Source organism: Salmo salar, chromosome ssa15, assembly GCF_905237065.1.
Source record: "Salmo salar chromosome ssa15, Ssal_v3.1, whole genome shotgun sequence".
Taxonomy (NCBI): domain Eukaryota; kingdom Metazoa; phylum Chordata; class Actinopteri; order Salmoniformes; family Salmonidae; genus Salmo; species Salmo salar.
The window spans coordinates 4,219,225-4,232,644 of record NC_059456.1 but is presented as its reverse complement, the minus strand read 5'-3'; the positions used below and the strand labels follow the sequence as shown (position 1 = coordinate 4,232,644).

Below are 13,420 nucleotides of genomic sequence, written 5' to 3'. Positions count from 1 at the left end.
GTCTTGTACATCTTTATTTTTCTGGGTTAAAGACAATACATTATAAGGACATGAAATAATAACACATAATACGTACAGAGATTATTTCAGAGAAACTAAATCATTTGTTATTACAAATGAATGCATTGGTATTACATAAACTGGTGTTGTGTTCATTCTATTTTGCTTCAGATTGAATGATGTGATGAGGTTTACAATTTTACTGTAGCTGTTCCACTATCGTGTTGATGCCGTCCGTAGTGGTTGAGATGGGGACACCTGCACTTGCCTTGTTCCTGTTGAAAGAGATGGTCTGTGTTTTTAAAAAGTTAGAGTCAACAAAAGTTTTGGTTGCGTGTGATGTATTTACCTTTGTAACAGGGCAATGACTTTGTTGATCCATCTCGCCTCTGGATTCACACAGACGATGGTCTTGTCCTTCTTGGTAACGCTGATGAATGGAGGGGGGTACATTACAGCCAAGGAGAAGTCGAACTACCATAGAAATATATATCTGAGCTTTGCCATGACAATGGCATAATTTATTGTAGCCTGTTGTGTGAAGTGGGAGACTTGAACTCTTCAGTGACTTCTAATGGGTTTGGATGTAAGACAGTAATGTGACACTTTTTATTTATTTTTTTCTTCCACTACTTCCTGTCTTCCATACTTTTCATACATGCATTTGAAAACTTCTGTTTAGTGCTTCACCCAGGCCCAGTGACTCCATGGTTTCATTAGAATATGTTGAAATGGTGACATTCTGTTGACTTACATGATCTCAATGCGACTACAGTGGGATCCTGCTGGTAAGATCTCCAACTTGTGAAACCGCATAGGAGAGATGAAGGCAGAGGACGTCCGGATGCAGCGACACGTCAGACGTGGAGCAAAGCCACCCATAGGAAACGCTGCAGGAATGAAGAGGAAGACCATAATAGGTAAAGCAAAGTAAATGCAGGTCAAGTCAAATCCTTAAAACCAACTGATAGATTAACTTTTTAAAGGGAACAGTTTGTTATGAAAAACATTCATATGCTATGTTTTAGGTCCTATTGCAATTAAAAAAAAATGTTTACTGCAAACTATTTAAGGTGCTTTTTAACAGATCTGTATCTCACCGTGAAGAGCAGCAAAGCAGCAGAGAGTCAGGACGACCAACAAGTAGTGTGGCTTGAAGAGCATCTTGGGTCTGGGTTGGCTGTGGTCGGCTGAGGTTAAAGAACAAGACCGGTGTGCTCTGAGAGAGTGATGGAGCTGATGTGCATTCTGGGTTTATATTGCCGCAAATAAGGAAATAAGGAAATAAGGAAGTGGGTTGGGGAATCCCTCATCACAAAAATAACGGATTCATTAGATTTACCGACATTAATCTATTTGAGTCGGTGTTGGTGGGTGTACCTAATATTGTAGCTGTAAGCTTTTTTTTTTTACACCTCAAAACATGAAAATGTTACCTAGATATGTAATCTTGTATTGAGATGCTTAAATTAAATGTACTTGTTTTGAGTTGATTTAGCTTACCCAGTTATTTGTTTTAAGCTTGATTACACTTGATTTCACATGCAGAAAATGCTTTAAGATCTGCAGTCATTTTATCAAAAATCTAGGTAAGATTTGCATTTTTGGCAGTGTAATTAAAGTACCCTTTCAAGTACAATCAGATTTTTGCAGTAAATGAAATTCTACTTTCCTACATTAACCTTCAATTCTACTGTAACCTTATAATGAAACCTCTGAAACTGAACAGAAGCTGTCTTCATATCAGAAACATCTAGACAAAATTAGTCATACATAGAGCAACAAAGAGAGATATATAGTTCTATCACCTTTCTCTCCCCCCCTTCTTGCTCTCTCCTCTCTCCCTCTCGATCTCATTCTCATTCTGTTTTATATATACATTAGTCTTTAACAGGGCTGTAAAGGTTACAGTCATTTAAGCAGCAGTTGAGGCAGATTGATGTTTATGTCATTACAGTTCCAAATGGAATGTACTGACACACTCTTGGCCACTACATAAAGTAGAAATGAGCTAATGCCGTCGTTGACATTGCAGATAAAGCAAACTACTGCCTTAACTGGAGGAGGGGAGAATACAGTAGCTAGGTGGGTGAAGAGATAACAGCATTCTATCATGATAAGGTTGAACTTTTTGTGATGCATTGATATGCTGTCAACATTGAGAATAATCATTTATTGATAAAGATATGTGAGATTAACATCTGAAGATTATAGTGTTGTGTATAACAGGCAGTATGTATCATGCTAACAGACAGATTATCTCCAGACTATCTATAGAGACTAATCCATGCAGTACGTATCATGCTAACAGACAGATTATCTCCCAGACTATCTATAGAGACTAATCCATGCTGTGTGTATCATGCTAACAGACAGATTATCTCCAGACTATCTATAGAGACTAATCCATGCAGTACGTATCATGCTAACAGACAGATTATCTATAGAGAGCAGTGGCAGTCGATGCCTTTTAAGACGAGGACAATAAATTTTTTAAATGAGCATGGCCTTATTTATATTACAGTAATATTGGATGACTTGTTCATATTCCATTCACCCAGCTCAATGTAACATCGATAGGTTTAGGCTACTACATGAAACTCAAATTGTCCCTATATCCACCATGATGTTGCTACAACCTAGCATATGAATGAAAGTTTACAACATACAGTGAAGAAAGAAGATTTACAGCCTTTGGAGAGTATTTAGAACCCTTGACTTTATCCACATTTTGTTACGTTATTCTAAAATGGATTACATAAAACAATTTTGGCAGCAATCTATACACAATACCCCATAATGATTTTGCAAATCTATATAAAATTCTTAAAAAAAAAAAAAAACGTATTTACATAATTATTCAAACCGGTTGCTATGAGACTTGAAATTGAGCTCAGGTGCATCCTGGTGCCAGTGATCATCCTTGATGTTTCTACAACTTGATTCGAGTCCATCTGTGGTAAATTCAATTGATTGGACATGATTTGGAAAGGCACATACCTGTCTATATATGGTCCCACAGTGGACAGTGCATATCAGAGCAAAAACCAAGCTATGAGGTCGAAGGAATTTTCCGTAGAGCTCCGAGACAGGATCGTGTCCAGGCACAGTTCTGGGGAAGGGTACCAAAACATTTCTGCAGCATTGAAGGTCACCAAGAACACAGTGGCCTCCATCATTCTTAAATGGAAGAAGTTTGGAACCACCAAGACCACCTAGAGCTGGCCGTCCGGCCAAACTGAGCAATCGGGGGAGAAGGGTCTTGGTCAGGGAGGTGACCAAGAACCCGATGGTCACTCTGACAGAGCTCTGGAGTCCCTATGTGGAGATGGGAGAACCTTCCAGAAGGACAACCATCTCTGCAGTACTCCACCAATCAAGCCTTTATGGTAGAGTGACCAGATGGAAGCCACTCCTCAGTAAAAGGCACATGACAGCCTGCTTGGAGTTCACCAAAAGGCATCTAAAGGACTCAGACCATGAGAAACAAGATTCTCTGGTCTGATGAAACCACGATTGACCTTTTTGGCCTGAATGCCAAGCGTCACGTCTGGAGGAAACCTGGCACCATCCCTACGGTGAAGCATGGTGGTGGCAGCATCATGCTGTGGAGATGTTTTTCAGCGGCAGGGCCTGGGAGACTAGTCAGGATCGAGGCAAAGATGAACATAACAAATTACAAAGAGATCCTTCATTTTAATGAAAACCTGCTCCAGGGTGCTCAGGACCTTAGACTGGGGCGAAGGTTCACCTCCCAACAGGACCACACAGGAGTGGCTTTGGGACAAGTCTCTGAATGTCCTTGTGGCCCAGCCAGAGCCCGGACTTGAACCTGATCGAACATCTCTGGAGAGACCTGAAAATAGCTGTGCAGCAACGCTACCCATCCAAACTGACAGAGCTTGAGAGGATCTGCAGAGCAGAATGGGAGAAACTCCCACATTACAGGTGTGCCAAGCTTGTTGCGTCACACCCAAGAAGACTCGGCTGTAATCACTGTCAAAAGTGCTTCAATAAAGTACTGAGTACAGGGTCTGAATGTACATTTTGATATTTCAATTTTGTATTTTTTATAAATTAGCAAGAAAATCTAAAAACATGTTTTTGCGTTGTCATTATGTGGTATTGTGTGTAGATTGATGAATAAATAAAACAATTTAATACATTTTAGAATGAGGCTGTAACCTAACAAAATGTGAAAGAAGTCAAGGGGTCTGAATACTTTCCGAAGGCACTGTAGGTGCACAGTTTGAGTGAAATTTGAGTGATCAAGGTGACAGACATTGACTCATTCAATACCGCCATGCACAATCTTGCATCTAGCTAAGCTAGGGTATAATCATTAGTCCAACAGTTGCAAATGAGAGTTTCTATTGGACAAATTCAGGTATGTTTATTCCGTTTGCTTCCGTTTATGAAATGTTTTTCAAACAGAATGGGCGGAATGAAGGGCCTCCCGAGTGGCACAGTGGTCTAAGGCACGGCATTGCAGTGTTAGCTGTGCCGCTAGAGATTCTGGGTTCAAGTCAAGGCTCTGCCTCAGCCGGCCGCGACCGGGAGGCCCATGGGGCGGCACACAATTGGCCCAGCGTCGTCCGGGTTAGGGGAGGGTATGGCCGGCAGGGATATCCTTGTCTCATCGCGCACTAGCGACTCCTGTGGCGGGCCGGGCACAGTGCACGCTGACATGGTCGCCAGGTGTACGGTGTTTCCTCCGACACATTGGTGTGGCTGGCTTCCAGGTTGGATGGGCATTATGTCAAGAAGCAGTGCGGCTTGGTTGGGTTGTGTTTTGGAGGACGCATGGCTCTCGACCTTCGCCTCTCCCGAGTCTGTACGGGAGTTGCAGCGATGAGACAAGACTGTAACTACTACCAATTGGATAGTGAGAAAAATGGGGTGAAAAATAAATAAATTAAAAAATGGGCGGAATGAATACACCCCTGATCGCATGCAAACACAGTTCACTTTCATAGCAGCCACATATAAACAGCATGATCCCTTTGATCGTTGGATAATTCCTTCTTGTATCTACGCTGTCTCCTCCTTTCACCTTTTCCCTTCGCTTTTGGACTTCAGTGCACAACACATCAGCTGTCTGTGACCAGGTGATTAAACCTCTCCAAGCCAAACCTTTGTATCATAACCACTAAATGCTACACACAGCCTACATCGTGGTCACCATATTAGCTAACGTCAAGTCAACACGGCTAATAGAATTAATGTGTTAGTACACCCGCTACAATCATGCAGTACAGTTAGCAAGCAGTTTAGCAGTTACACTGATGGCCCCCGGTGGCAATCGACCTTCATTGCAAAACAGTGTTTTAATCAATTATTTGGTGACGTGGATATATTTTATTATAGTTTTATCTAAAAAAGACAACTTTTTTAATGTTTCACTTTTTTCCCCATGAAACTCACTGAGGAGGATGGTCCTCCCCTTCCTCCTCTGAGGAGCCTCCACTGATCGAGACTAATCCAGACAGTACGTATCATAATAACAGACATATCTCCATCTATAGACACTAATCCATCCAGAATATTGAGGTAGGCTATATTGCAAATAACTAAGTTAAAATGTCTATTGATACCTACAATACAATAGTTAATTTGGCGTTATATATCATGTAGACTAGACCATCTAAATACATCTGTTCTGAGATTAAAGCCTTGTTCACTTAGATTACGCAAAGACAACCTCAATACATTTTCCACTGAGTTAAACTAGGATGTGGTAATAAGGGGGAAGGGGGGTTATACAAGGGAAAGGGGTTAATTACACAATGCACTGCTGAAAGCTTACTGTAAACCAGGATGATACCAGGGAACTAATGCTCATTGTATTCACTGCCGAGCATCCAGATAAAACATCCAACAGCTTCCTGACACCATATACTGTCTAGATGAGGTGCATCTTTCAGGAAGCATTATCTGATTATGCTTAAGTTATCATCTGAATGGAGAGCGGTGCATTAGAGTGTTACATACGGTTCCTGAAGATTATTACAGAGACAGTAACTTGTCTAGTGCTGTAGACTAGGGCCCTCAGATCCTCAAAATTAATTAACTTATAGTAACGTCCAGTATATCTCAAATCCTCCTATCATTTTGGCACACAAGGCTCATATCTTCATATCACTCGTGTTAAATTTAGATTAATTTCACTTGATCAGACACAAGGAACCCAGAATGAGGAACAGAAACATGCTAACAAGCATTAAATAAGCCAGATAATCTTTTCTATTAGTAGACTGACTGAAAGAGTTCTATATTGGCAGTGAATGCCCCGTAAATGTTGCATAACAGCTTATTTCATATTAATCCTGACTAAATAAAAGCTATTTTATTTAAATGTATATAAAATTATAATAATTCTTATCATTGCTCAATGTAAAGACAACATATTATAACCTTTTGTAATAAGATAAAGGCTAATACAATCTTATAGCAACTAATAAAGTTATTAATTGGGTTTTCTAGTAATCAAATCAAATTTTATTGGTCACATAGACATATTTAGCAGATGTTATTGCGGGTGGAGCGAAATGCTTGTGTTCCTAGCTCTAATAATGCAGTAGTATCTAACAATTCACAACAATAAACACACATGTAAAAGTATTACAACATTACCATAGTTTAATACCCCCAGACTGACACTGAGTTGAGTAGATAAGGTAGTAAGTATCCTAGTATCATCATTGGCATTAACTTCAGGTTATTTTGTTGGCTTTGCAGAACCAAAACTCCAGAATCTACCAAAATACTTTCCAACTTCTCTGAATCAGAATAGCAAATAAGCCAATATAATGAAACTTACAGTATGGGTGGGATAACATGAGTGGAACAGCATGCAGCCATGCTCTGCTGATGAGTATTTTTCTCCGCCCATACAGGAGTAATAATGGCCTAGTTCACACATTCTTTGCTTATATTAATGATATTGTTTATGAGTGATTTATCAGGGGGTGCTGCAGGTTACTTCCGGAGCAATGTACCCGCCTGCAATTGCTAATAACTAATCCACAACTGCATTACTGTAATAAAGTGAAAATATGAGGCCCTCGCCTGATCCTAAACCACTATATAGAAAATGCACTGAAGGCAACAGTCAGATACGGCGAAAATAGTTTTTTAACAGGGGGTGCAGGATTTTTTTGCCTGAATTGGATATGTTTCTGCTTAGAATTTCCCACATTTTAGTAGGCAATGTATTAGTCAACTTGTCTATAATTACATCCATGCATCTTCTCTTCAGTCATTACACTGTTATGTCCACTGTATGTACATTGTATGTACACTACCCTTAACCTTGTTAACACAAAGCTTTCTTAGTGTCCAACAAGCTTTCTCTGCCCTTAACCTTGTTCTGAACACCTCCAAAACAAAGGTCATGTGGTTTGGTAAGAAGAATGCCCCTCTCCCCACAGGTGTGATTACTACCTCTGGGTTTAGAACTTGAGGTAGTCACCTCATACAAGTACTTGGGAGTATGGCTAGATGGTGCACTGTCCTTCTCTCAGCACATATCAAAGCTACAGGCTACAGTTAAATCTAGACTTGGTTTCCTCGATCGTAATCGCTCCTCTTTCACCCCAGCTGCCAAACTAACCCTGATTCAGATGACCATCCTACCCATGCTAGATTACGCAGACGTAATTTATAGATCGGCAGGTAAGGGTGCTCTCGAGCGGCTAGATGTTCTTTGCCATTCGGCCATCAGATTTGCCACCAATGCTCCTTATAGGACACATCACTACAATCTATACTCCTCTGTAAACTGGTCATCTCTGTATTCCTGTTGCAAAACCCACTGGTTGATGCTTATTTATAAAACCCTCTTAGGCCTCACTCCCCCCTCCCCCCTATCTGAGATATCTACTGCAGCCCTCATCCTCCACATACAACACCCGTTCTGCCAGTCACATTCTGTTAAAGGTCCCCAAAGCACACACATCCCTGGGTCGCTCATCTTTTCAGTTTGCTGCAGCTAGCGACTGGAACGAGCTGCAACAAACACTCAAACTGGACAGTTTTATCTCAGTCTCTTCATTCAAAGACTCAATCATGGACACTCTTACTGACAGTTGTGGCTGCTTTGTGTGATGTATTGTTGTCTCTATCTTATTGCCCTTTGTGCTGTTGTCTGTGCCCAATAATGTTTGTTCCATATTTTGTGCTGCTACCATGTTGTGTTGCTTCCATGTTGTTGTCATGTTGTGTTGCTACCATGCTGTGTTGTCATGTGTTGCTGCCTTGCTATGTTGTTGTCTTAGGTCTCTCTTTGTGTAGTGTTGTGTTGTCTCTCTTGTCGTGATGTGTGTTTTGTCCTATATTTATATATTTTTATCCCAGCCCCTGTCCCCGCAGGAAGCCTTTTGGCTTTTGGTAGACCGTCATTGTAAATAAGAATTTGTTCTGAACTGACTTGCCTAGTTAAATAAAGGTTAAATAAAATAAAATGTTGCCTAGAAGACTAAATAGACCCTTGCTCACCAGAATAATGTCATAAACTGACTTCAGTCTAATTGGCAACAGTAAAGTTTTCTCCATCAACTCTGCTTTTTTTGTGGAGCAAAGACATTTAGGGACCGGGGAGAAAATGCAATGGCTCAACAACAACAAAACAGGAACGATTTTCTGTGCAAAATTTCCAAATGTTATCACTTTGACTAGTTGGAAGGAAATAGAAGTTGTAAAAATGACCCAACATGTTTCTCATACAAATTAAGTTTGGCTTGTATGGATATTTGTGGCCCGTTTCAAGAAGCTAGGCGTATGTTGCAAGTTACTACTTCACAGGAGAGGTATTTAAAAAAAAAATTGTACAATTTTTTTTAATCAAAATGCGTTTTTGGGCAGAAATATACTACGTGACCAAAAGTATGTGAACACCTGCTCGTAAAACATATCATTACAAAATCATGGGCTTTAATATGGACTTGGTCCCCGCTTTGCTGCTATAACAGCTTCCACTCTTCTGGGAAGGCTTTCCAATAGATGTTGGACATTGCTGCTGGGACTGCTTCCATTCAGCCACAACCACATTATTGAGATTGGGCACTGATGTTTGGCAATTTGGCTTGGCTCACAGTCTGCATTCCAATTCATCCCAAAGGTTTTCAATGGAGTTGAGATCAGAGCTCTGTGCAAACCAGTCAAGTTCTTCCACAACGATCTCGACACCATTTCTGTATGGACCTCGCTTTGTGCACAGGGGCATTGTCATGCTGAAACAGGAAAGGGCCTTCCTCAAACTGTTGCAACAAAGTTGGAAGCACAGAATCGTCTAGAATGACATTGTATGCTGTAATGTTAAGATTTCCTTTCACTGGAACTAAGGGGCCTAGTCCAAACCATGAAAAATAGCACCAGACCTTTATTCCTCCCCCACCAAACTTTACAATGTGTGGCTGCTCGGCCATGGAAACCCATTTCATGATGCTCGTCAGTTCTTGTGCTGACGTTGCTTCCAAAGGCAGTTTGGAACTCGGTAGTGAGTGTTGCAACCGAAGACAGACGATTTTTATGGGCTACGAGCTTCAGCATTCGGAGGTCCCATTCTGTGATTTTTGTATGGCCTACCACTTTGCGGCTGAGCCGTTGTTGCTCCTAGACATTTCCATTTCACAATAACAGCACTTACAGCTAACCGGGGAAGATCCAGCAGGGCACCTGGTTGCAAAGGTGGCATCCTATGACGGTGCCATATTGAAAGTCCCTGAGCTCTTCAGTAAGGCCATTCTACTGCCACTGTTTGTCTATGGAGATTGCATGAATGTGTGCTCGATTTTATACACCTGTCAGCAACGGGTGTGGCTGAAATAGCCGAATCCACTAAAGGGGTGTCCACATACTTTTGTATATATAGTGTACCTTCTGGAACATGTAAACTTTTATGTGCCTTAATAACAAACTTGTATGCTCTCTGTGAATACGAATACAATTGTTAAATTACGAGCCTAGTTGGTTTAGCCAGGGAAAAATACAGGAACCTTCCCGCTAGCCATGATATAATGGATGGGCTGGACATGCCTAGAGATGAGTTCGGATTGGTCTGCCATGTTGCATGCTTCTGTCTTGTCACGGCTGTCGTGGAAGATAGAATGGGACCCAAGGCGCAGCGGGTTGCGTGCTCAACATATTTATTATAACAATGAGAACACCACGAAAAAAACTATAAACAAACTAACGACAGGAACAGAGTAGCAGGCTCAACAAAAAGCAGTGCTAACAAATAACTACCCACAAGTGACAAACAAAACACACACCTACTTATAGGACTCCCAATCAGAGGCAACTAGAAACACCTGCCTCCAATTGAGAGTCCAGCACCCAACCTACACATAGAAAAACTAACCTAGAACATACCCATAGAAATACAAACATAAACCAGTGACCAAAAAACCCCGTAATACATAAATCAACTCCCCTCTTCCACGTCCTGACCAAACTACAATAACAAAATATCCTCTATACTGGTCAGGACGTGACATGTCTATAACATGAGCTGCTCAGTATGTGTAGATAATCCTTTCTACCGCAGCTTTTTTTTTAAGATATAACTTTAGCCATGAAGAACTGCAAAAGTGCTCTCAACAACATTGCTGAATATATCGACAAAGAGCAGTGAGAAAAAGTTGTGATGGACAACTTTCTGCGGTGTGAACCGGAGTGACATGACATAATGAGCCAAACAAGCTGTTCCTACAAAAAAAGGAAAAAAAGAAATGACACAGAACATATTTTACTTAGTTAACGGGGTTCCAGTCAGCCGTGAAGCGTTCATCCGTGTTTACGGGTAAGAGTCTAGCTACATTTTCAGACATTCTACGTTTCAATTTCTTTTCAGAAAGGCATTTTCATTGCAAGTTAAAGCGTACTGTTAGCTGGCAAGTGAATGTTAGCTCGCTACGCTAACGTTATGTCTATGATCTGTGTAGTATTATTATTTGTACCTCAGAAAGCCATTTGCATTGTTGATTATAGCGTATTGTTAGCTAGCTAGATAACATTGAACCTAGTTGGTTAGCTTTAGCTTAGCTACCTGCAGGTTCATGCATGGTGGCTAGCTATGACAATCAGTTTGTATTGCTAGTAGTATGGGTTGGGATTATTGCCAGGTTCAAAACAACTTGGGAATTTGGACATCTCCGACATCTGACTTCGGTGTGTTCGAGACAACTGTGAACTCTGGGTGGGGGGGGGGGGGGGGAAACAAGCTTTGACTGGGAAAAATCGCTTTGACCGGTCTTCCAACTTGGAATACAGACTTGGGAACTCGGCCCGCTTTCTAGAGCCTCGACTTTCTGACCTGAAGATCACTGACGTCATGGTTTGACCTTGTGTTTTTCCAAGTTCTCAGTTGTCTTGAAAGCACCATTAGGTTCATTGTTTAGCTAGCTACATGTCTAGATATTAGTGACCTATCCACTTAGCTAGATGTGGCTGGGGGATGGTTATAGCATTTATTTCACAAGACACATCAATTTAGACAAGTGTGTCTGGGTAAGCATCATCTAATAATTATAAAATATGAATAAAATATTTTTATCTGGACACTTTCTATATTTTATATTGTGTGTGTTTACCATAGCCGGTAATGTGAAGGACAACATGACCTGCACCAAAGTCAGATTAGGATATAGGCCAATGACTAAATAAAGTGTATTTTTACCTGGAGTTTTTCCTTATTGTAAGCTACTACTAGCACCACCTTTAGTCTTGAAATCTTTGGTTATTTACTACACTACTTTACTGACTCTGTTTAGCACATGGCTTCACATGTGAATCCTTAAAGAGATGGGTGGGGCTAAGGCTTAAGAGGGTGTGAACGATGCTGAATGGGTGTAGACAAAGAAGAGCACTCCAGTAGGTACCAAAAATATTCAAGGGTCATTTTCTCAAAAGTGGAGTTACATTTACATTTCAGTCATTTAGCAGATGCTCTTAGAGAGACTTACAGTAGTGAATGGATACATTTCATACATTCTTTTCGCTGTACTGGTCCCCCGTGGGAATCAAACCCACAACCCTGGTGTTGCAAACACCATGCTCTACCAACTGAGCTCCACGGGACTACACGAGTTACAAGTTTATCAACTTTCAAAGCAGAATTACTTTCCCATGTTCCTCAACTGTAGTGTAGATATACCATTGAGTCTCTACTTTTATCTAACGTGAAAACCGTGTAACAGAGTCAAAAGATGGCGCCGGAGCAGAAGGCAGACGTTTTAAGTGCCCCCAACCAATTGTTTTTTTTGTTTGTTTATCTGCGTTGTTTATAACTTATTTTTTACTCATTTTGTACATAATGTTGCCGCTACTTTCTCTTATGACCGAAAATAACTTCTAGACATCGGGACTGCAATTACTCACCACAGACTGGCAGAATCCTTTTTCTTCTTTCACGACTCTGATGAGCCCGAGGCAGAGGATATACAGCTCCCTCGGGAACATGACCCCAATAATCTGCGTGAAGAGGAGGCATAGAAAGAGAGGCTGGAGAGCGGCTGCCTTCTGAGAATTCGAAGGCGATGGAAGAAACCCCCACTTCCCTCAATTCTGCTAGCAAACGTGCAATCTTTGGACAATAAAATTGACGAGTTACGGGGAAGATTAAACTACCAATGGGACATTAAAAACAGTAACATATCATGCTTCATGGAGTCGTGGCTGAACGACGACAATATCAACATACAGCTGGCTGGTTATACGATGTACCGCCAGGATAGAACATATGACAAGGGGTGGCGGACTATGTATTATTGTAAATAACAGCTGGTGCATATTAACTAAGGAAGTCTCAAGCTATTGCTCGCCTGAGGTTAAGTATATCATGATAAGCTGTAGACATCACTACCTACTGAGAGAATTCTCATTTGTATTCTTCGTAGCTGTTTGCATACCACCTCAGAGGTTGTAATTAAGATAGCATTGTATTCCGCCATAAGCAAACAAGAAAACGCTCACCCAGAGGTGGTGCTCCTAGTAGCCGGGGACTTTAATGCAGGGAAACTTAAATCAGTTTTACCAAATTTCTATCAGCATGTTAAATGTGCAACCAGAGGGAAAATAACTCTGGACCACCTATACTCCACACACAGACACGCATACAAAGCTCTCTCTCGCCCTCCATTTGGCAAATCTGACCATAATTCCATCCTCACGATTCCTGCTTACAAGCAAAAATTAAAGCATGAAGCACCAGTGACTAGATCAATAAAAAAGTTATCAGATGAAGCAGATGCTAAACTACAGGACTATTTTGCTATCACAGACTGGAAGATGTTCCGGGATTCCTCCGATGGCATTGAGGAGTACACCACATCTGTCATTGGCTTCATCAATAAGTGCATCGATGACGTCGTCCCCACAGTGACCGTATGTACATACCCCAACCAGAAACCATGGAATACAG

At 41.1% G+C, this 13,420-nt stretch overlaps 1 protein-coding gene across 1 annotated transcript; it reads right to left on the bottom strand.

The window, feature by feature from the left end:
• cxl13 (C-X-C motif chemokine 13) lies at positions 1–1,229 on the bottom strand. The gene is given in 4 exon segments (NM_001141099.1): positions 1–275; positions 350–430; positions 755–890; positions 1,101–1,229. Coding segments are annotated over 4 exon segments (357 nt in total). The 5' UTR covers positions 1,165–1,229; the 3' UTR covers positions 1–199.
• Between the last annotated feature and the right edge of the window lie 12,191 nt (positions 1,230–13,420).